Below are 20,450 nucleotides of genomic sequence, written 5' to 3'. Positions count from 1 at the left end.
AAAAAACCCCTCTCTCTCTGCCTCGGAGGAGCTTCGGGACCGGCGCCCGCAGCCGCACCTGCGCGGCGTGTTGCGGCAGCGCCCGGCTCCGCAGCTCCCTCCGAGCCCCGCGCTGGCACGCAAAGTATTTCACGCCGTGGGTTTACCGCGAGCTACGGCGTCTATTAATTTCGGTGTGTCTCCGGGGCGGGGGGGGGGGGAATAGCCAAGGGGAAAAAAAGCCCCCCAAGGAAGGCCCGGCGCGGGAAAGCGGGGGGCTGGCGGAGACGGCCCGGCGTGCCACCGGCCCCCGCCACCCGCCCGCCGGCGTGGCACCGAGCCCGGAGGTGGGATCAAGCCGAGCCCCGGCTAATCCCCTCCCCGTGGCCTCGGGGCTTTATAATCCGCCCCCCCGCCCGGGGCCGGCCGCCGCGGCACTCAGCATGGCCCAGCAGCGCCTGGTCCAGCTCTCCACGCAGCGCCCCACCAGCACCGTCTGCGTGCTGGGCACCGAGCTCTCCGTCGACGTCTGCGGGTAAGCAGCCGCGTCCGTGGCCCCCCTCCCCACCTTGATGCCGGGTTTAAACCCCCGGGGTGAGGCAAGACCCCCCGGTAAAAATAGCTCGCCGTGGGCTGAGCCGGGGCGAGGAGAAGCTTTTGCGGTCGGCTGAGCGGAGGAGCCCCGGGGTGCTTTGCCGGGGTGAAACATCAGCGCTTGCTGGCCTGCAAAAGGGATGCTTTACGGGGAGCTGCTAAACAGGAGGGGGAAAAAAGGGGGGGAAAAAAAAACCCAAAACCCCAAAATAGCTTTTCTAATGTCTTATTGCAAAAGTGGCCGGTAGGGATGGATGCTGCTCCTCCGGGTGCCTCGGTGGAGGACCGGACCAGAGCATCCCGCTCCGAGCCCCGGGGGTGATTAACCCCGAGCGGGACGGGGCCAAGCTTTTTCCCCTGCCGGCTCCTCCGTGGGGAGAGGAGAAATCATCCCCGAGGCTTCGCCGAGCTTTCCAGCCGCCCGGCCCCGCCGAGGCCGAGCTTTCCCATGCTCGGGGGGCTGCGGAGAAGTCAAACCGCAGCTTTTCCTGCCGGGGCACGTTGCCTGCGTGCGTGCGTGCGGTTTCTCAGCGTTTCTGGCCCCAAACCAGCTCCGAGCGCTTTTCCTGGGCAGGTTTCCGCTTCCCTGAAGCCCCACGCTGAGCTCAGGTGGGAGCTTGGCTTTTTCTGCCTTTTTTTTCGCTCCTGCTGCGAATACGAGCCGATCCGCGGGCCGACGCGCCGCGTCCTCTCCGCAGCATCCCCTGCATCCCGCATCGGCTCCATCCCCGTCCTCCGGAGCCGGGGCCGCGCTCCCGGCGGGCAAAATCCTGGGACGCCTGTGCTCACCCTCGGTTCCCGCGCAGGGCAGCGCCCAAAGATGCCGCCTCGTTTCACGCCCAGGGCACGGCGGGCGTGAAGATCTACGTGGTGCACGACACGCAGAGCGTGAAGCTGCCGTCGAGCGTGGCCCGCTGGCCCCTGGGTGCCGGCGTGGAGGTGCTGGTGGCCATGGAGGCCCTCAGCAAGGACGTGGGCGACGAGAAGGTGGGCGGCGGGTCGCGGGTCGCGACGGCTCCCGGTCCCCGCGCTCCCGCCGCCGGGCCGGCTCCCAGCGCAGCCTCTCCGCCGCAGGTCCGCGTCTCCTATTTCGGCGAGGACGGCGGGGTGCCCGTGGGCAGGGCGATGCTCTATCTCACCTGCGTGGGTAAGCAGCGCCGAGCCGGGCGGCCGCGCCGCGTGGGTACCGCCGCCTGCCCGCCCCGAGCATCCCTCCCTCCGCAGACGTCTCCCTGGACGCCGACACCAGCCGCAGCGGGGCCGTGAACAAGACGCTGGCGGAGAAGGTAGGATGCCGGGCGCCGGGGCGGGGGGGGGGGGGGGGGAAAGCTCCGGATCGGGATCCCGAATCCGCTCGCGATCCCGCCCTGCTCCCCGCAGCGCACCTGGACCTGGGGCCCCGAGGGCCACGGCCCCATCCTGCTCGTGAACTGCGACCGCGACGAGCCCGCCGCCGGCACCGATGCCGCCACGCGCTCCTACAAGGGTACCGCCAACCCTTCCCTGGGGCTTTTTGCATCTTTTTTTAACGCCGGAGAGCATTTGCAGCTGCTTTCCCTTATTTTTTATAATTTTCATTTTATTGCCCGTTTTCCCGGGGGGGGCCGTTTGCGAGGGATCCGCTCTCCCCGGGATGTTTTTCCCGGCGATGGGAGCGGCGGCTCCGCGGCCACCGAGGACCTCGCTCCTTTTTTCCCCCCACCCCAGACCTGAAGGACATGTCGCAGCTGGTGCTGCGCACCCGGGGGCCCCGCACCATCTTCGCCGGCCACCGCCTCGTCCTGCACGTGAGCTTCAGCGACGCGGATAAAGTCGGCGTTTTCTACGGCGGCAGTGAGTCCCGGGGCCATCTGCGGCATCGGCACCGGCCATCCACCACCCCCCCTTCCCGGCTTCCCCTTTCGAGGCTAAAATCATGGATGGGAGAAGCAGGCAACGGGGTAGCTGCAGATCCCTATCTCCAGGATCTGAACGCATCCCCTGGGATTTGGGGTTTTTCCCCCCAAGGATGCTGGGCACCGGGTGGCTTTGCCGCGTGCGGTCCATGTCCTCGCTCCGAGGTGCCCGGTGGGCAAAAAAAACGGGATGCACCGTGCTCCTCCTCCCTGCAAACCTTCTCCCGAGCATCCCTGCCCGGTCCCCGATGCCACCGCCTTGTCCCCGCAGACACCCCCTCGCCGGAGGAGTACAAGCACGTGCTGGGGGGCGAGAAGCTCTCGTACGCCGTGAAGCCCAGCCGCTACCAGGAGGAGAGCGTCTTCTACGTGGAAGGGCTCTGCTTCCCGGACGCCGGCTTTGCCGGGCTGCTGGCCTTGCACGTCACCCTCCTGGACAGCCCCGAGAAGGTACCGCCGGCGCCCGGCGCGGTTGCCCGCCGTGACGCCCGCCCCACCGCTCCTCTTCCTCCTCCAGGGCCTGCTGGAGACGCCCGTCTTCACGGACACGGTGGTTTTCCGCGTGGCCCCTTGGATCATGACGCCCAACACGTTGGCGCCCGTTGAGGTCTACGTGTGCAGGTGGGTGCCACCACCGCGGGGCGGGCGGGCGGGCGGCCGTCCCGGGGTCCCCCCTCAACCTCTTCCTCCTTTCGCTTCCAGCGTGGCCGGCAACGAGGACTTCGTGGCTGCCGTGAGCGCCCTGGCCGAGCGAGCCGGCTGCCCCGTCACCGTCTGCCCGCTGGTGGAGAACCGCCACGACCGCTGGATCCAGGTGGGCACGCGCGCGGCCCGGCCACCCCACCACCCGCCCGCCGACGCTCCGGCGGCTTTTCCCACCTCCCCGTCTCCATCGGCAGGACGAGATCGAGTTCGGCTACGTGCAAGCGCCCCATAAGACGTTCCCCGTGGTCTTCGACTCGCCCCGCGACCGGGGGCTCAAGGACTTCCCGGCCAAGAGCATCCTGGTACCCGGCTCCCCCGCGGTGGCACCCGGACCCGAGGCGGTGGCATCCTCATAAATATGTCGGGGGGGGGGCAGGAGGCTCCATGGGTGTAGCTGGAGAAGGGATTTGGGGCCGGGAAGGAGATTATTTGGGACCACCACGCTTGGGGTAGAGGAGGTCTTGCAGCCACCATGGGTTTTGGGGGGCTCGTGGGCACAGGGGGCTTTTTGAAGCGTATCGCTGCTTTGTGTGTGTGTGTCCCCCCCCCCGGTAAGGGCCCCGATTTCGGCTACGTGGCCCGGGCGGCGCGGGAAGGCGTCTCCAGCCTCGACTCCTTCGGGAACCTGGAGGTGAGCCCCCCCGTGACGGTGCGGGGCAAGGAGTTCCCGCTGGGGCGCATCCTCGTCGGCAGCAGCTTCCCCAGGTGAGCGCCGGCCTCGCCGCTCGTCCCCAACCCAACCGCGCTCCTTCGGCCTCATCCCGCTCCTCCTCTTCCTCCTCCTCCAAAAAAAAAAAGGTTCGGCGGCCGGAGGATGGCGAAAGCCGTCCGGGATTTCCTGATGGCCCAAGGGGTGCAAGCGCCCGTGGAGCTCTTCTCCGACTGGCTCGCCGTCGGCCACGTCGACGAGTTCCTCAGCTTCGTCCCCGCTCCCGATCGGAAGGTGATGCCCCCCACCCCGGCTGTTTCGAGGCCTTCGGCCCTCGGGTTTGCCGGCACGGACCTTCTCCGCCGTCTCCCCGCAGGGTTTCCGGCTGCTCCTGGCCAGCCCCAGCGCCTGCTACCGCCTGCTCAAGGAGAAGCAGGACGAAGGCTACGGCGAGGCGGTGATGTTCGAGGGTAGGGTGGGCGCCCCGTGCGCGGCGGGAGGGGGAAAAATAATAACAACCATCATCGTCACCATCATCATCATGGTTGTCATCACCATCATCATCATTGTCGTCACCATCACCATCATCACCACCATCGTCGTCATCATCACCACCATCGTCGTCATCATCACCACCATCGTCGTCATCACCATCACCATCATCATCCTTGTCATCATCATCATCACGCACCCTTGGGTGTTTTCCACCACTCATCATCACCATCACCCACCGTTGGGTGTTTTCCACCACCGCAGGGCTCAAGGAGGTCCCCAAGCCAACGGTCAACGAGCTCCTGGCCGACGAAGCCCTGCGCAAGTACAACGCCTTCGCCCAGGTGAGCGGGGCGGCGCGGCTCCCGCCGCGGGGCAGGGGCCCCGGCGTCCCCCCGCCCCAGCTCACGGCCGGCGCCCCTCGGCAGAGCTGCATCAGCTGGAACCGGGACGTCCTCAAGCGGGAGCTGGGCCTGGCCGAGAAGGACATCGTGGACGTGCCGCAGCTCTTCAGAGGCGACGGCGACGCGGGCGCCCGGGCGTTTTTCCCCGGCGTGGTAAGGACCCCGGCGGCCGGCGGCGACGCGAAGAGGGGGGCCGCATCCTGCGCTCACGGGCGTCCCGCCGCAGGTCAACATGCTGGTGCTGGGCATCCCCAAAAATGGGGGATGGTGGACCCCAAAAGGGTCCCCAGACCTTTCCCTCCCCTTGGCTTCTTCTCCTCCATCCCCTCTTTCTCCATCCATCCCGCTTTGCTCCTTGGGGGCCTCTTGATGGCCTGACGGCGCAGCCAAGTGAATCAAGCGCCGGGCGGCTTCTTGCCGCGTAGAAAAACCTTCTGGCCCTTCCTCGCTGCACGTTCCCCAGCCTCTGCTGTCCTCCGCAGGTCAACATGCTGGTGCTGGGCAGACACCTGGGCATCCCCAAGCCCTTCGGGCCGGTCATCCGCGGGCAGTGCTGCCTGGAGGAGAAGGTCCGCTCCTTGCTGGAGCCCCTGGGGCTCACCTGCACCTTCATCAACGACTACTTCTCCTACCACGTGCTCGCCGGCGACGTCCACTGCGGCACCAACGTCCGCCGCAAGCCCTTCGCCTTCAAGTGGTGGCACGCGGTGCCCTGAGCCCGGCGGCGGTCCAGCGCCCGGCCGCCCCCCCCCCCCGCATCCCCGCTCCATCCTCCCCGCATCCCGCCCCCCCCGCCCCGAGCGCGGGGATTAAACACGAGCGTGATGGAAAGCCAGCGCCGAGTGGGCTCGTGCGGCGCCGGGCTTCGTACCCACCGCCTCGAGGTCCCCCCCCAACCCAAAAATACCGGGGGGGGGGCCGGGCGGTGATTTGGGGAGGGCCCGCGGAGCCGCGTGCCGGCAGGCTGCTGCCCTCTAACGGCTACGGAGCCGCTCCTTCCTCCGGGAAACCCTCGGGACCGGCAAAAAAAAAAAAAGAAGATTAAAAAAAATTTAAGCTTAACCCCCCCCACATCCCATTTAAGATTAAAGTTGCGGCTCGGTGCCGCCGCGAGCCGAACCGGCGCGGAGAGAGCGGAGCCCAAAGCTTTACACAACGACGGCGTTTATTTAAACATTTACTCCGAGAAGTATAAAAAAACCCCCGAAAACAAACAGAACGACCGAAAAAAAAAAAAAAAAAGACACTTACAGCACTAAACCGGGGACCTTTTGTCGCACCTAAATTAAAAACCCGTTCCGGGAGCCTGGTACTTTATTATTATTTTTTTTTTCCAGCCCCTCCTCCTCCACTCGCCCACGGGCAGGACGAGGCGGCAGCCGGGCAGAGAAGTCCCCAAAAAGCACGAATAAAATTCCCTTTTTTTGCTTGCGGGCGGCATCCCGCCGGCCTCGACAAAGCCAAGCAAAACGACCTTTTTTTAATGTGTTTTTTTTTAAGAGAGGGCTGAAAATGGGTTTTTTTTTGCCCTCCTCTGGAAACCCTTTCCCGGGGCCGTCACGCTGCCTCCGAACATATCGCACGCGGCGAGCGGGGAAGGTGAATATTGCTAAAAAAAAGCCCCGGAGCCGAACGTGCAACTTCTCCGCCCGGCTGCTCTCCTTGTCCCGGAGGATTTTTTTTTTTAACCCTATCCAAAAAAAACCAAAACAACCCCAAACTTCATTAAAAAAAACCCCGTTTCGGTTAAGTACTGCAAGACTCCCAGAACGGCCGCGGAGCAGAAACCGGGCAGCGTCGCCTCCGCGGAAAAGGCACCTCGTTTCTGCAGCACAGTGCGAGAGGCGGCGGGGGCTCGGGGCAGAGAAGCAGGCGGCAGCCGAGAAAAGACGGGAACGGGAAAATGGGGGGGAAAAAAAAAAGAAAACCACCCCCCGAAACCCTGGGCGAAGCTTCGGGGCGCCGCTCGTCATACCTGAGACCCCCCCGGTGAGGGAAGGGGGCGGCCGGGGTGCCGGGAAAAAGGAAGATTAAAAAAAAAGGAAAGAAAAGAAAAAAAAGCCACCGGGGCCGCCGGGCGTTTTTATATATATATTTTTTTATAATTTAAGAGCTGCCCGCTGCTGTTTAACGCCACGTTTCCCGGCAAAGGGGGAAAGGGGGGGGGGCCGGGTCGCAGCCTCCTCCCGGTCCTGAGATCCCGGCCGGGCTCGGTGGTGGTGGGGGGGGCGGGGGGGGGTTATCCCTTGCAAAGAGCCGCCCCCCCCGGCGGGAAAAGGAGACCTTCCCAGAGGAGGGTTCCCGAAAAGCAGGGGGTTCCCGAAAATCGGAGTGCCCAAGCCGCAGGATGCCCCGGCGGGATGGTGAAACCCCGCGGGAAAAGCGGCGTCTCGCAGGGTTTCGCCTGCTCCCGGCCGGGGGGGGGGGCGGGGGGGGGGGATCCAGCTCCGCTCCGGGCTCGACCCGCATTTCCCCCCCCCCCCCCCCCCCCACAAATTGCAAAATTTTTTTTAAAAAAAGCCAAAAAATAAAAGCCTGCATCTGCCCAAAGGCCCCGCTCCGGAGAGGTCTTCGACGTGCCGAAGGAGCCAAGGCTTTGGAAAGCGGGAGGCGAGCCGGGGCCGGGGGGGGGGGGGGGGGCGCCGGCGGGGGGGGGGGGGCCTCACAGCGTGCGCGGGTTGTACTCGGGCAGCTTCTTCAGCCTCTCCTTCTCCCCTTCGCTCTCGTCGCGGGCGATCACCAGCGAGTGCGCGTAGCCCATGGCCACCTGGGCGAGTTGGGGGGGGGGGATAAAAAAAATTGGGGGGGCCCACACCCGGCTTTTTACCCCCCCCTCCACCTCCCAGAGGCGCCGCTTTGGCGGGTTTCCCAGCCAGCGTGCTTGCACTGGTGTCTCGAGCGTGTCAGGTCTCAGCACACCCCCCTCCCCGGGCGCTTTTTGGCCAAAAAAAGGAGAAAAAATGTGGTTTTTATTGCGGGGGGGGGGGATGAGCATGAATATTTCGGACGCTTCCCCACCTGCTCCGTGTAGATCCCGTCCAAGGTCTTCACCTCCTGGGCGGCCGTGGACGACTTGGGCTTGTGGTCGCCGTAGCCCTGCGGGAGCGAGCGGCCGGCGTTGAGCCCCCCCCCCGCGCTGCCCCCCCCCCCTTAAACCCCCCCCCCGCGCCCATCCGGGCCCTCACCAGCTCCCCGAAGGTCGGCGACGGCCCCCAGCTGATGGTGCTCTCGTCGGCCGCCACGAGGATGCTGCTTTTCCTGCGGGGAAGCGGCGCCCGTCGCCGGAAAATCCCGCGGGACGCATGGCGGGGGGGGGGGGGAAAGGGGCGCCGCCTTCCCCGCGGGGCTTTTCCGCCCTCCCCGCCGTCATTCGGGTGGGAAAAGCGGAGATTCGGGCTTCGGCGGCGACGCTTTCCCGCAGAGCCGCGCTGCTCCATTGGGGGGGGGGGGGAAATGCCGGGGAAAAAAAAAAAAAAAGATGGATTTGGGGAACTGATCGCTTACCCGCAGGCCAAGCTGCGGATCTTCCAGCCGCACAGATCCTGCACCGCTTTGGGGTACATGGTGGACTCGCGGGAGGTGTTGGTGGCTCCCCAAAAAAAGAGGCCACCTGCAAACGGGGGGGGATTAAAAAAAAACAAAACCCGGCACGGGGAAGGCGAGCGCCGTCCCGCGCCCGCCCGCTTTCGCGGCGCCCGACCTGTCTCGCTGACGGCGAAGGAGCACGTGTAGCCGGCGTAGACCTGCGCCGCGCCGCGGCCCGGGAGGTCGAAGAGCTTCACCAGGCGCGGCACCATCTCGTCCTTCTGCTCGGCGTGGCCCAGGCGGCCGTAGCCGCCGAAGCCCCAGGAGAAGACGCGTCTCTGGGAGTCCAGCACCAGCTGGGGAGAGCGGGGACGGGGTGGGCGGCGGGGGCTGAGCGGGGCGGCGGGGGGGGCGGCGGGGGGGGGGGGTTTTTTTTTTTTTACCGTGTGGTTGGCGCCGCAGGCCACGTCGCGCACCACCACGTTGGGCACGGGCAGGACCTGGCCGTCCTTGGTCTTCTCGACGAAGATGGCCACGCGGCGCGGCAGCAGCTCGCAGTCGTACTCGATGCGCTGCGCCCGGGCGATGAACTTGCCGTCCGAGTTGTGGCCTGCGGGGAGCGGGGTGAGACCGGGGGGGGGACAAGGGGGGGGGGAAAAGGGGGAAAAAAGAAAAGGGGGGGGAGAAAAAAAGAGGGGGGGAAGTGGGGGGGAAGGAAAAGAAGGGGGGAAAGAAAAAGGAGATGGAAGAAAAAGAAGGGAAGAAAAGGAGATGGAGGAAAAGGAGATGGAGGAAAAGGAGATGGAGGAAAAGGAGATGGAGATGGAAGAAGAGGAGATGGAAGAAGAGGAGATGGAAGAAGAGGAGATGGAAGAAGAGGAGATGGAAGAAGAGGAGATGGAAGAAGAGGAGATGGAAGAAAAGGAGATGGAAGAAAAAGAAAAGGGGAGGAAGAAAAGGAGATGGAAGAAAAGGAGAGGGAAGAAAAAGAAGGGAAGAAAAGGAGATGGAAGAAAAAGAAAAGGGGGGAAGAGAAAAAGGGGGGGAAGAGAGAAAAAGGGGGGGAAGAGAGAAAAAGGGGGGGAAGAAGAAGAAAGGGGGGGAAGAAGAAGAAAGGGGGGAGAAGAAGAAGAAAGGGGGGAGAAGAGAAGAAGAAAGGGGGAAGAAGAGAAGAAGAAAGGGGGAAGAAGAGAAGAAGAAAGGGGGGAGAAGAAGAGAAGAAGAAAGGGGGGAGAAGAAGAGAAGAAGAAAGGGGGGAGAAGAAGAGAAGAAGAAAGGGGGGAGAAGAAGAGAAGAAGAAAGGGGGGAGAAGAGAAGAAGAAAGGGGGGAGAAGAGAAGAAGAAAAGGGGGGAGAAGAGAAGAAGAAAAGGGGGAGAAGAAGAAAGGGGGGAGAAGAAGAAAGGGGGGAGAAGAAGAAAGGGGGGAGAAGAAGAGTAGAAGAAAAGGGGGAGAAGACGAAAGGGGGGAAGAAGAGAAGACGAAAGGGGGGAAGAAGAGAAGACGAAAGGGGGGAAGAAGAGAAGACGAAAGGGGGGAAGAAGAGAAGACGAAAGGGGGGAAGAAGAGAAGACGAAAGGGGGGAAGAAGAGAAGACGAAAGGGGGGAAGAAGAGAAGACGAAAGGGGGGAAGAAGACGAAAGGGGGGAAGAAGACGAAAGGAAGAAAAGGAGATGGAAGAAAAAGAAAAGGGGGGAAAGAAAAAGGGGGGAAGAAGAAGAAAGAGGGGAAGAAGAAGAAAGGGGGGGAAGAAGAAAAGAAGAAAGGGGGGAAGAAGAAGAAAGGGGAGGGAAAGAAAACGGGGGGAAAGAGAAAAAGGGGGGAAAAAGTGAAGAAAAAAGGGGGGAAGAGAGGAAAAAAGGGGGGAAGAGAGGAAAAAAAGGGGGGGAAGAGAGGAAAAAGGGGGGGAAGAGAGGAAAAAAGGGGGGAGGAAAAAAACCCCCCTTTCTCCCCCCCGGCACCCGCCGTACCCAGCTGGCCGTATTCGGGGCAGCCGAAGGAGTAGAGGTTGCCCTTGCAGTCCATGATCATGCTGAACTCGGCGCCGCACGCCAGCTTGGTGATGGGCTGCCCGTTGTACATGATCTGCGGGAGACCGGCGCTCAGCGGCTCCGGGGGGGGGGTCGGAGCCCCCCCAGAGCCCACAACCCCCCCCCGGTGGATTTTCCCCATTGCATTTCCCATTTTGCTTGCAAAACCGGGAAAAAGGGGGGAAAAACCCAGCAATTAGGGGCTGCATCCCGCCGTCTCCCGGGGCGAAACCTTGGGTTTTCCGCTCTCAGGGCTGCGGGAAACGTTGCAAAAGGGGCAAAAAGAAACGCGGAATTTATTCCCGCCGGGAATAACGCGGGAAGGAGGCGGGAAGGAGGCGGATCACCTGCGTGGGGCTGGGCACGGCGTCCGTCTGGTTGCCGAGGCCGAGCTGCCCCATCTTGTTCTCCCCGAAGGCGAAGACGGAGCCGCTCTCTGCGAAACCGGCCGAGGGGGGGGGGGAAAAAATGGGTTTAAATGGGGGTGATGCAGAAACGGGGGTTTTTCCCCCCCCCGGTCGCCGGCCCGGTACCCGTGAGAGCCAGCGTGTGATTGCGGCCGCAGGCAGCCAGCACGACGGCCTCCCCGCCGAGCGCCTCGACGAGCCGCGGTGCCTCCACGCGCTTGCTGTCCCCGTGGCCCAGCTGCCCCTTCTCGTTGCGACCTGCCAAAAAAAGCAAGTTTTCCCGCTGCGAAAAACCCCATTTTTGGGGACGGGGGGGGGGTTTCGGGGGGGGGCGGCTCACCCCAGCTCCAGAGCTTGCCCTCGGCGGTGATGAGCAGGCTGTGAGCGGCGCAGGGGCCCGACACCACCGTCCGCACCCGAATCCCTGCGAGACACCCGTACCTGTGCGGCCCCCACAGGTTTTGGCCCAGGTTACGATACGCGACTGCGGCGGCAACGGGGAAAAAAAATATAAAATAACCAAAAAAACACATAAACATACGGAAAAAAACCAAAAAAAAGGCGATGCACGCGTGAATTTTGCAACGCGGCCCGGAACGAGCCGCGAAGCGGCGAAACGCGAGTCGCCCTCCGGACGCTGTTCCCAAACTCATCCCGGCTCCGTCGGGGCGGATCAAGCGCCCCGAGCTGCCGCTTTGGGGGGTTTTTTGCAGCTTTTTAGCAGTTCAGGAGCTCCTGGAGCTTCGGGACGGGCAGCGGCATCTCCCCGGGCAGGACGCGGCGGGTATTTCTCACCTTGCTGCTTAGGCACTTCTTTCCGGCCGATCAAATCCCAGTTGGTGGCTCCGAAAATGAGCAGTTGTCCCCGGCACTTGGAGCCTTCCAGTTTCTGCCAGGGGCAGAGGGAAAAAAAAAAACCATCAGCTTCCTCGGAGGAAGGAGCGAAGAGGAGGGTTTGCAGGGCTGAGGCGGCCGCGGGAAAACGGGGGCGGAAATTCCCGCGCATCCCGAGCCGATCTCACATTTATCAATCGAATTTATCAAATTGGGGGTTTTTTTTGGCCCCCGATCCGAGGAGCGACAGCACGATGCCGCCGAGGAGGAAGGGGAAACGCCGGCGGAAAAGGGCCGGCGGCGCCGCGAGCTCCCGAAGGGGCAGCCGGGCTGGGAAAAGCGGCCGCCCGGGGCTGCCGCCCATCTGCAAAATCCCGTTTTTCCCGGGGAAAAATATCCCGGCGCCGAGTTTGCCCGGAGAGGAGCCGGGAAAAACCGAGTTTTTTATTTTAGCCAAAAAAAGTGCCGGAGGTTTCGGCCCCGGGATGCAGCGGGATGCACCAAGCTGCTCCAAAGCGGGGCCTAAACGCGGCTTAAATCCGCTTTTCCGTCGCGGAGGTGCCCCAAAACGCCGGGAAACCACCCGGATCCGTCGGCGGCGCCGCCGCTTTGCGCTAAACCGGAGCGGTTTTCCCGGCTTTTCGCCCAGGAGGGAGTTAGAGGGAGCTATAAACTCCGGCCGGAAAAGCCGAGCGGCTGCCGGAGCGCCGGGATGGACGGACGGACGGACGCGCCGGCGAGGGGGGGGGGGGGACGGATACAGTTCGGCCTCGGGGCAATTTGGGGTTCGGAAAAGTGGGAAAAGGGGGTGCAAGCGCCCCGCTGCCGGGGGGGGAACAAGCCGAGGGGCATGGAGGTAAAAATTGCCCAAAACGGGTCAATCTTCAAAAAAAAAAAAAATTGGGGGGGTTAAGCCCCCCCCCCCAAAAAAACCCATCCCGAAAGGGATTTTTACGGATTCCCCTCGGCACGAGCCGGGCCAAAGCGGGGGGTCTCCGCTCCCGCGGGAAAGGGGGGGCTGCCGAGGATGCAATCCGGGGGGGGGGCAATGGAGGGGGGGAAATTTGGGGGTTCATGGGGGGTGCGATGAAGGGGTGCACGGGGGGGGCACAACGGGGGGGTAAAACAGGGGGCCTAGGGGGGTGCCTTAGCGGTATAGCGGGGGCTCGGGGGGGGCACGAGGGGGGTGCAACGAAGGCAGGCGTTAGGGGTGCACGGGGTGCAAAGAGGGGGTGCAGTGGGAGGGTGCAAAGAGGGGTGCAATGAAGGGGGCCCATGGGGGGTGCATGGGGGGGTGCAATGAAGGGGGCCCATGGGGGGGTGCAAAGAGGGGTGCAATGAAGGGGGGCATGGGGGGGTGCATTAAAGGGGTGCAATGAAGGGGTTCACGGGGGGGTGCAATGAAGGGGTGCAATGAAGGGGGGTGCAATGAAGGGGTCCATGGGGGGGTGCAATAAAGGGGTGCAATGAAGGGGTGCATGGGGGGGTGCATTAGGGGGGTGCAATGAAGGGGTCCAAGGGGGTGCAATGAAGGGGTTCACGGGGGGGTGCAATGAAGGGATGCATGGGGGGTGCAATGAAGGGGTTCACTGGGGGGGTGCATTAGGGGGTGCAATAAAGGGGTGCAATAAAGGGGTGCATTGGGGGGGTTAACTGGAGGGTGCAGGAGAGGGTGCAATAAAGGGGTGCATGGGGGGGTGCATGGGGGGTGCAATGAAGGGGTCCGAGGGGGTGCAACGAAGGGATGCATGGAGGGTGCAATGAAGGGGTTCACAGGGGGGTGCAATGAAGGGGTGCGTGGGGGGGGTGCAATGAAGGGGGCCATGGGGGGTGCATTAAAGGGGTGCAATGAAGGAGTTCAGTGGGGGTTGCAACAAGGGGGTGCAATGAAGGGGTGCAATGAAGGGGCGCATGGGGGGTGCATTGGGGGGTGCAATGAAGGGGTGCAAGAGGGTGCAATGAAGGGGTTCACTGGAGGGGTGCAATGAAGGGGTCCGTGGGGGGGTTGCACTGAAGGGGTGCAATGAAGGGGTCCGAGGGGGTGCAATGAAGGGGTGCATTATGGGGGGGTGCAATGAAGGGGTCCATGGGGGGGTTGCAATAAAGGGGTGCAATGAAGGGGTGCATTAGGGGGGTGCAATGAAGGGGTTAACTGGAGGGTGCATGGGGGTGCAATAAAGGGGTGCAATAAAGGGGTGCATGGGGGGGTGCATGGGGGGGTGCATGGGGGGGTTAACTGCAGGGTGCAGGAGGGGGTGCAATAAAGGGGTGCAATAAAGGGGTTCACTGGGGGGGTGCAATGAAGGGATGCATGGGGGGTGCAATGAAGGGGTTCACTGGGGGGGGTGCAATGAAGGGGTGCAATGAAGGGGTGCATTAGGGGGGTGCAATGAAGGGGTTAACTGGAGGGTGCAGGAGAGGGTGCAATAAAGGGGTGCAATAAAGGGGTGCATGGGGGGGTGCAATGAAGGGGTCTGAGGGGGTGCAACGAAGGGATGCATGGGGGGTGCAATGAAGGGGTTCACAGGGGGGTGCAATGAAGGGGTGCAATAGGGGGGTGCATTGGGGGGGTGCACGAAGGGGTGCAGCGGGGGGGGGAGGAGGCACATCGGGGCGCAAAGGGGGGGGGCAGAAGCCGGCGGGGGGGGGGGGGGGGGGCGCAGCTGCTCACCACACGCTCCTTGCTGTGCTCGGGCTCGCAGATGACCACGGCCTGGCCGCGCGCGGGGCCGCCGGGGGGGCCGGGGGGGCCGGCGCGGGGGGGCCGCCTGCCAGCCGCCCCCCCCCCGCCGCCCCCCCCGGGGCTGCCGGCGCGGGGCCGCCGCTCCCGCGGCGCCTCCTCGTCGCTGCTGCCGCCGCTGCTGCCGCCGCCGCGCTCCGGGCGAGGCCGCCGCCGCCCCCCCGCCGCCGCCGGGCCCCCCCGCTGCCGCGGCGCCGTCCCGTTGCCCGCGCCGGGCTCCCAGGGCGCCGCCGTCGCCTTCCTGCGGGGCATCGCTGGGACCCCCCCGGCGGGCGGAGCGCGAGCCTTCCCCCCCCCCCCCAAAAAAAAAGAAAAAAAAACAACCCAAAAAACCATTAATTCCCCCCTCATTGCAACCCCCCCCCCCCCCCCGTTGCACTCGGCCTGGCTTTGCGTGGAAGGTTAAGGGGGGGGGGGGGAAATAATAAATAAAGCCCCCCCCCCCGGGCCGAAAATAAAAAGAAATGAAGAAATTGCAAGCCGGGAAGTGAGTTTTGCTGCGCCGCCCCCCCCCTCCGCCCCGCTGCGAAGGGAAGCAGAAGCTTGGGGGGGGATGCAAAAGCTTGGGGGGGTGCAAAAGCTTGGGGGGGTGTAAAAGCTTGGGGGGGGGATGCAAAAGCTTGGGGGGGGGATGCAAAAGCTTGGGGGGGTGTAAAAGCTTGGGGGGGGGATGCAAAAGCTTGGGGGGGGATGCAAAAGCGAGGGGGAGTGCAAAAGCTTGGGGGGGGATGCAAAAGCGGGGGGGGGTGCAAAAGCGAGGGGGGGGTGCAAAAGCGAGGGGGGTGCAAAAGCGAGGGGGGGTGATGCAAAAGCTTGGGGGGGGTTGCTGCAAAAGCGGGGGGGGTGATGCAAAAGCGAGGGGGGGGAGCAAAAGCGGGGGGAAAAAAAGCAAAAGCGAAATTAAAAAAAAGAGGTAAAAGCGGAAAAAAAGCAGCCCCCCCCCCCCTCCGCGGCCGCGGACCCCCACACCTGCTCTCGGGGGGGGGTTTTGCTGCCGGCTGCCGCCGCGGCCTTTTTTTTGTCTGCTGGGTTGGGGGGGGTATTGGGGGGGGGGATCGGTTGGGTTTTGTTTCTTTTTTTGGCTTTTTTTTGGGGGGGGGGGGGCGGGATAAATCAAGGCGAAGCCGGTGCCGCGCGCGCGGCCGCTGCCGCCGCGGTGCTGCGGGGGGGGGGGGCCCAGCCCGCGCCCCCCCCCCGCGCTCCGACTCCCCCCCCCTTATTTTTTAATATATATTGATTTTGAACAATGGGATCTCTGTCTGTCTCCCGTTAAACCACGTGGATCCGCCTTCCTTCCTCCTCCTTTTCTTATTTTTTTTAACCCCCCCCTTTCCCCCCTCCCCTTAACCCCCCCCCAACTTCTCCCCCCCCCCCCGGCCACGATTGCAAACCTGGTTTTTAGGGCGAAGGGTGCAGCATAAAGCCAAGCCACAACTCGGGGCCTTTGCAATATTTTTGGTGGTGTTTCCTGTTGCAGGAAAAAAAAAAAAAAAAAAAAAAAGGAGGGTTTTGGGTGTGTTTTTTTCTTTTTTTTTTTTTCCTCCTCTCTTTCTTTCTTTCCCTTTCCTCCCCGAGCGCCCACCCACCAGATGCACTTAAAATGTAAATACGAGCCGCCAGCACAAATGCTACAACACAAAACAGAAACACATGTACGGGCAGGAAAGGAGGGAAGGGAAAAAAAAGGGGCAGCGGAGGAGGCGGCTCCGCCGCTCGCACAGCTCCATCTCCAGGCCGGGAAGACTCGGCGGGGGCAGAGCGGCGCGGGGGGGGGGGCAGAGCGGGCGGGGGGGGGTTCCCCTGCTTGCAGGGAGGAGAGATGCACGCAGGAAGGGTCTTGCAAGGAGAATTTCTTTTCCAGGAGGGAAGATGCACGCAGGAAGGGTCTTGCAAGGAGAATTTCTTTTCCAGGAGGGAAGATGCACGCAGGAAGGGTCTTGCAAGGAGAATTTCTTTTCCAAGACGAAAGATGCACGCAGGAAGGGTCTTGCAAGGAGAATTTCTTTTCCAGGAGGAGAGATGCACACAGGAAGGGTCTTGCAAGGAGAATTTCTTTTCCAGGAGGGAAGATGCACGCAGGAAGGGTCTTGCAAGGAGAATTTCTTTTCCAGGAGGGAAGATGCACGCAGGAAGGGTCTTGCAAGGAGAATTTCTTTTCCAAGACGAAGGATGCACTCAAGAAGGGTCTTGCAAGGAGAATTTCTTTTCCAGGAGGAGAGATGCACGCAGGAAGGGTCTTGCAAGGAGAATTTCTTTTCCAGGAGGAGAGATGCACGCAGGAAGGGTCTTGCAAGGAGAATTTCTTTTCCAAGAGGAGAGATGCACGCAGGAAGGGTCTTGCAAGGAGAATTTCTTTTCCAGGAGGAGAGATGCACGCAGGAAGGGTCTTGCAAGGAGAATTTCTTTTCCAAGAGGAGAGATGCACGCAGGAAGGGTCTTGCAAGGAGAATTTCTTTTCCAGGAGGGAAGATGCACGCAGGAAGGGTCTTGCAAGGAGAATTTCTTTTCCAGGAGGGAAGATGCACGCAGGAAGGGTCTTGCAAGGAGAATTTCTTTTCCAGGAGGGAAGATGCACGCAGGAAGGGTCTTGCAAGGAGAATTTCTTTTCCAGGAGGGGAGATGCACGCAGGAAGGGTCTTGCAAGGAGAATTTCTTTTCCAGGAGGAGAGATGCACGCAGGAAGGGTCTTGCAAGGAGAATTTCTTTTCCAGGAGGAGAGATGCACGCAGGAAGGGTCTTGCAAGGAGAATTTCTTTTCCAAGAGGAGAGATGCACGCAGGAAGGGTCTTGCAAGGAGAATTTCTTTTCCAGGAGGGAAGATGCACGCAGGAAGGGTCTTGCAAGGAGAATTTCTTTTCCAGGAGGGAAGATGCACGCAGGAAGGGTCTTGCAAGGAGAATTTCTTTTCCAGGAGGGAAGATGCACGCAGGAAGGGTCTTGCAAGGAGAATTTCTTTTCCAGGAGGGGAGATGCACGCAGGAAGGGTCTTGCAAGGAGAATTTCTTTTCCAGGAGGAGAGATGCACGCAGGAAGGGTCTTGCAAGGAGAATTTCTTTTCCAAGAGGAGAGATGCACGCAGGAAGGGTCTTGCAAGGAGAATTTCTTTTCCAGGAGGAGAGATGCACACAGGAAGGGTCTTGCAAGGGGAATTTCTTTTCCAAGAGGAGAGATGCACGCAGGAAGGGTCTTGCAAGAAGAATTTCTTTTCCAGGAGGGAAGATGCACGCAGGAAGGGTCTTGCAAGGAGAATTTCTTTTCCAGGAGGAGAGATGCACGCAGGAAGGGTCTTGCAAGGAGAATTTCTTTTCCAAGAGGAGAGATGCACGCAGGAAGGGTCTTGCAAGGAGAATTTCTTTTCCAGGAGGAGAGATGCACGCAGGAAGGGTCTTGCAAGGAGAGTTTTTTTGCAAGGGGAAAATAAGCACGGAGGAGGGTTCTTGCAATGAGAACTTTTTTTGCAGGAGGAAAGATGCAGGCCAGAGGGGTCTTGCAAGGAGATTTTTCTTTTCCAGGAGGGAAGATGCACGCAGGAAGGGTCTTGCAAGGAGAATTTCTTTTCCAAGAGGAGAGATGCACGCAGGAAGGGTCTTGCAAGAAGAGTTTTTTGCAGGGGGGGACAGATGCACATAGGAAGGGTCTTGCAATGAATATTTTCTTTTCCAGGAGGAAAGATGCATGCCAGGGGGGTCTTGCAAGGAGTATTTTTTTTCCAAGAGGAAAGATGCACGCAAGAGGGGTCTTGCAATGAGATTTTTCTTTTGCAGGGGGGAATATGCACGCAAGAAGGGTCTTGCAAGAAGAGTTTTTTTGCAGAGGGGAATAATGCACATAAGAGGGGTCTTGCAAGGAGAATATTTTTTTTTCCAAGAGGAAAGATGCACGGAAGAGGGATCTTGCAAGAAGAGTTTTTCTGCAAGGGGAAAAGATGCACGCAAGAAGGGTCTTGCAAAGCGATTTTTTTTTCCGGGGGGAAAGATGCACCCATTCACCTTCTTGCAAGGAAGGCGTTTTTTTGGGGGGGGGGGGGGGGCAGATGCACCCATTCCCCTTCTTGCCAAATGAGCTTTTTTTTCCACAAAACCTGGGCCTGACCCCGCTGGGCATCTTCATTACTGCCATTCCCGCGCCGGGGCATCGTTCTCCGCGGTCCCGGCTCTGCCGCGATGCGCAAGGCGCTGCACAGGCACCCCAGAAAGTTTCAGCGCTATTTAAAAAAAAACCCAAAACCCCCCAGGGATGGAGATCCTGCGCTTCGAAATTGCATCCAATTCCCTCTCCGGGGAATTCTTCCCGCTGCGACCCGGAAAAGTGGTTTTGCAGCAAAACCTGCAACCGGGGCCGAGGATGGGGAAGGTTTTTTCCCCCCTTTTTCTGCACCCAAGTATCCGGGCGCGCCGGTGCAGGAACCGGTTTCCCTGGGGCCGCCCCGGCGAGACGATTTGGGGAGCGAAGAACTGGTCCGGCCTGTTGGCCGGCGGCTTCACCTCGAAAGGCCTCGGCCGCGCCGAGGGGGCGGATTTCGGCTCCGGGTTGCAACAACCCGCCGGGGAAGCGCGAGGGGGATTTTGCAAGGGAATCGGGAGAAATGCAGGTAGCGGGCGGCTGCAGGGGGTCGCGTTTTGGATGCACCGGGATGGGCTTGCGAAAGCAAACGCGGCCAAGGCCAAGTTTGCAAAAGGAAGCTTTGCACGAGCTAGGGTGGGGAAAAATAAATCTGAATTCAAAAGCAAAATCTTTCCAAGCTGCCGTTGCAGCTGCATAAATTAGGGTGAAGCAGGAGGATGAGCAAAACTAGCTCCGGTGGGTTTCTTGCATCCCGAAGCCCCGTGGCCGGGGTATCCCGCTCCGACGTGCCGGACGATGCCAGCAGAGGGCATCCCCAGCCCGGCTCCCTGGCCGCGGATGCGGATATAAAAAACATGGATATACACGTGCACGCACATATACGTATATATTTTTGCACGGACCGGTTATCTTTAAATACGCCCCATGCACGTGGACATCGCTTGCCTCGCAAGTTCATTTTCCTGACGTGTTTTTGGGTCGAAGGCTGCCCCAAAACGAGATTTCATTCATATATTGCATTTATTTATATACAAAGCGAGCGCCGTGACTCAAAGGAAAGCATTTTCCAGGGAGTGTCGGTGTTTTGCCAGGCTGGTTGGTCCGGTTTCGGGTGCAATAACCTGGCAGACGTGTTTTATTTGGTTGCAATTAGTGTTTTCAAGCCGAGCCGGCGCCGGCCGTGACGGGCAGCAGCCTGGCTGGTCCCCGACCATCCCGGGGTGCCGAGAGGGGAAAATTCCCAATAGTGTCCGGCATCCAAAGAAGTCACCGGCCTTGAACGCGGATCCATCCGGATCCCGTTGTTTGCCGGTTCCCATCCCGGCACGTTCATCCGCTGGCCAACCCTCTGCGTTTTCTCTCCTCCTTTATTTCTTTTCCTCTCTTTTATCCTTTCCTCCCTTTTTCCCTCTTCCTCCCTTTTTCCTTTTCCTCCCTTTTTCGCTTTCACTCTCTTTTTTCCCTTTTCCTCCCTTCCCCGATGCCGCAAATGATTCCCATGCTGAGCCTCGCTGCCGGGGATGGTTGGGCCTTCGGGAAAGCCGATATATTGGGATAAAATCCTATCTCACCTGCTGTGTTAAAAAGAAAAGAAAACCATAGGGTTGAGGTGGGAAAACCTCCAGGTGCCGGGGAGCTGCCTCGATGCCCCGCGCTGAGCGGCGAGATAAGGGCAGCCCGTGGCTTTTCGAGCAAGGCGCAAGCGGCTCGGGTGTATAAACTTCCAGATGTCAAAAGTCCCCGTTCCTTGGGAATTTGGGAAGCTCCTGCTGCAAAGTGGAGGTGGCAAAACCCTCCGAGTATGGGGGAGCGACGGGGTTAACGGAGGCAAAAGTAGCAGAGCGGCAGCCCTGGCGCGCAGAGGGTTAAACGGGAGGGAGGGAAAACCCTGCCTGGGAGGGGGGATCCGGCAGGAAAAATGCTGGCTGGCATCCTCGGCTTATTCTGGGGTGCGGGAACCCAAATCCGTGCGCTCCACTCGGCCCATCCCGGGGTTATGGGGACCCAAATCTGTGCGCTCCACTCGGCCCATCCCGGGGTTATGGGGACCCAAATCCGTGCGCTCCACTCGGCCCATCCCGGGGTTATGGGGACCCAAATCCGTGCGCTCCACTCGGCCCATCCCGGGGTTAT

At 61.2% G+C, this 20,450-nt stretch overlaps 2 protein-coding genes across 2 annotated transcripts; one reads left to right on the top strand and one right to left on the bottom strand.

Moving 5' to 3' along the window:
- Window positions 1-205: 205 nt before the first annotated feature.
- LOC112994548 (protein-arginine deiminase type-1-like) lies at window positions 206-5,780 on the top strand. Its single transcript, XM_064497129.1, has 16 exons — window positions 206-514; window positions 1,380-1,560; window positions 1,648-1,720; window positions 1,798-1,859; window positions 1,954-2,059; window positions 2,281-2,406; window positions 2,740-2,918; window positions 2,986-3,089; window positions 3,171-3,282; window positions 3,368-3,475; window positions 3,730-3,878; window positions 3,972-4,116; window positions 4,199-4,292; window positions 4,579-4,658; window positions 4,743-4,871; window positions 5,201-5,780. Exons 1-16 carry the CDS (start codon window positions 423-425, stop codon window positions 5,432-5,434), a joined length of 1,974 nt encoding a protein of 657 aa, XP_064353199.1. The 5' UTR covers window positions 206-422; the 3' UTR covers window positions 5,435-5,780.
- Window positions 5,781-7,200: 1,420 nt separating this feature from the next.
- RCC2 (regulator of chromosome condensation 2) lies at window positions 7,201-18,527 on the bottom strand. The gene is made up of 14 exons (XM_064497130.1): window positions 18,345-18,527; window positions 15,644-15,720; window positions 14,184-14,537; window positions 11,474-11,567; window positions 11,019-11,162; window positions 10,805-10,936; window positions 10,619-10,707; window positions 10,212-10,326; window positions 8,687-8,853; window positions 8,419-8,599; window positions 8,223-8,328; window positions 7,904-7,976; window positions 7,737-7,814; window positions 7,201-7,485 (listed from the first exon to the last, which is right to left on the bottom strand). The coding sequence occupies exons 1-14, from the start codon at window positions 18,385-18,387 to the stop codon at window positions 7,381-7,383; spliced, it is 1,758 nt and encodes a 585-aa protein (XP_064353200.1). The 5' UTR covers window positions 18,388-18,527; the 3' UTR covers window positions 7,201-7,380.
- Between the last annotated feature and the right edge of the window lie 1,923 nt (window positions 18,528-20,450).

This window comes from Dromaius novaehollandiae, chromosome 24 (genome assembly GCF_036370855.1).
Source record: "Dromaius novaehollandiae isolate bDroNov1 chromosome 24, bDroNov1.hap1, whole genome shotgun sequence".
Lineage (NCBI taxonomy): Eukaryota > Metazoa > Chordata > Aves > Casuariiformes > Dromaiidae > Dromaius > Dromaius novaehollandiae.
The sequence above is the reverse complement of the archived record's forward strand: the minus strand, read 5'-3'. Positions and strand labels throughout refer to the sequence as shown.

Bases quoted from the DNA above. Each gene is read 5' to 3' on its own strand.
- LOC112994548 (XM_064497129.1), top strand. From the start codon at position 423: ATGGCCCAGCAGCGCCTGGTCCAGCTCTCCACGCAGCGCCCCACCAGC. The intron at 1,721-1,797 runs GTAAGCAGCGCC...CTCCCTCCGCAG, and splicing joins GCTCTATCTCACCTGCGTGG to ACGTCTCCCTGGACGCCGAC. The intron at 1,860-1,953 runs GTAGGATGCCGG...TGCTCCCCGCAG, and splicing joins ACAAGACGCTGGCGGAGAAG to CGCACCTGGACCTGGGGCCC.
- RCC2 (XM_064497130.1), bottom strand. From the start codon at position 18,387: ATGCCCCGGCGCGGGAATGGCAGTAATGAAGATGCCCAGCGGG. The intron at 10,327-10,618 runs GTGATCCGCCTC...GGTCTCCCGCAG, and splicing joins CCGTGCCCAGCCCCACGCAG to ATCATGTACAACGGGCAGCC. The intron at 7,486-7,736 runs GTGGGGAAGCGT...CAACTCGCCCAG, and splicing joins ACGGGATCTACACGGAGCAG to GTGGCCATGGGCTACGCGCA.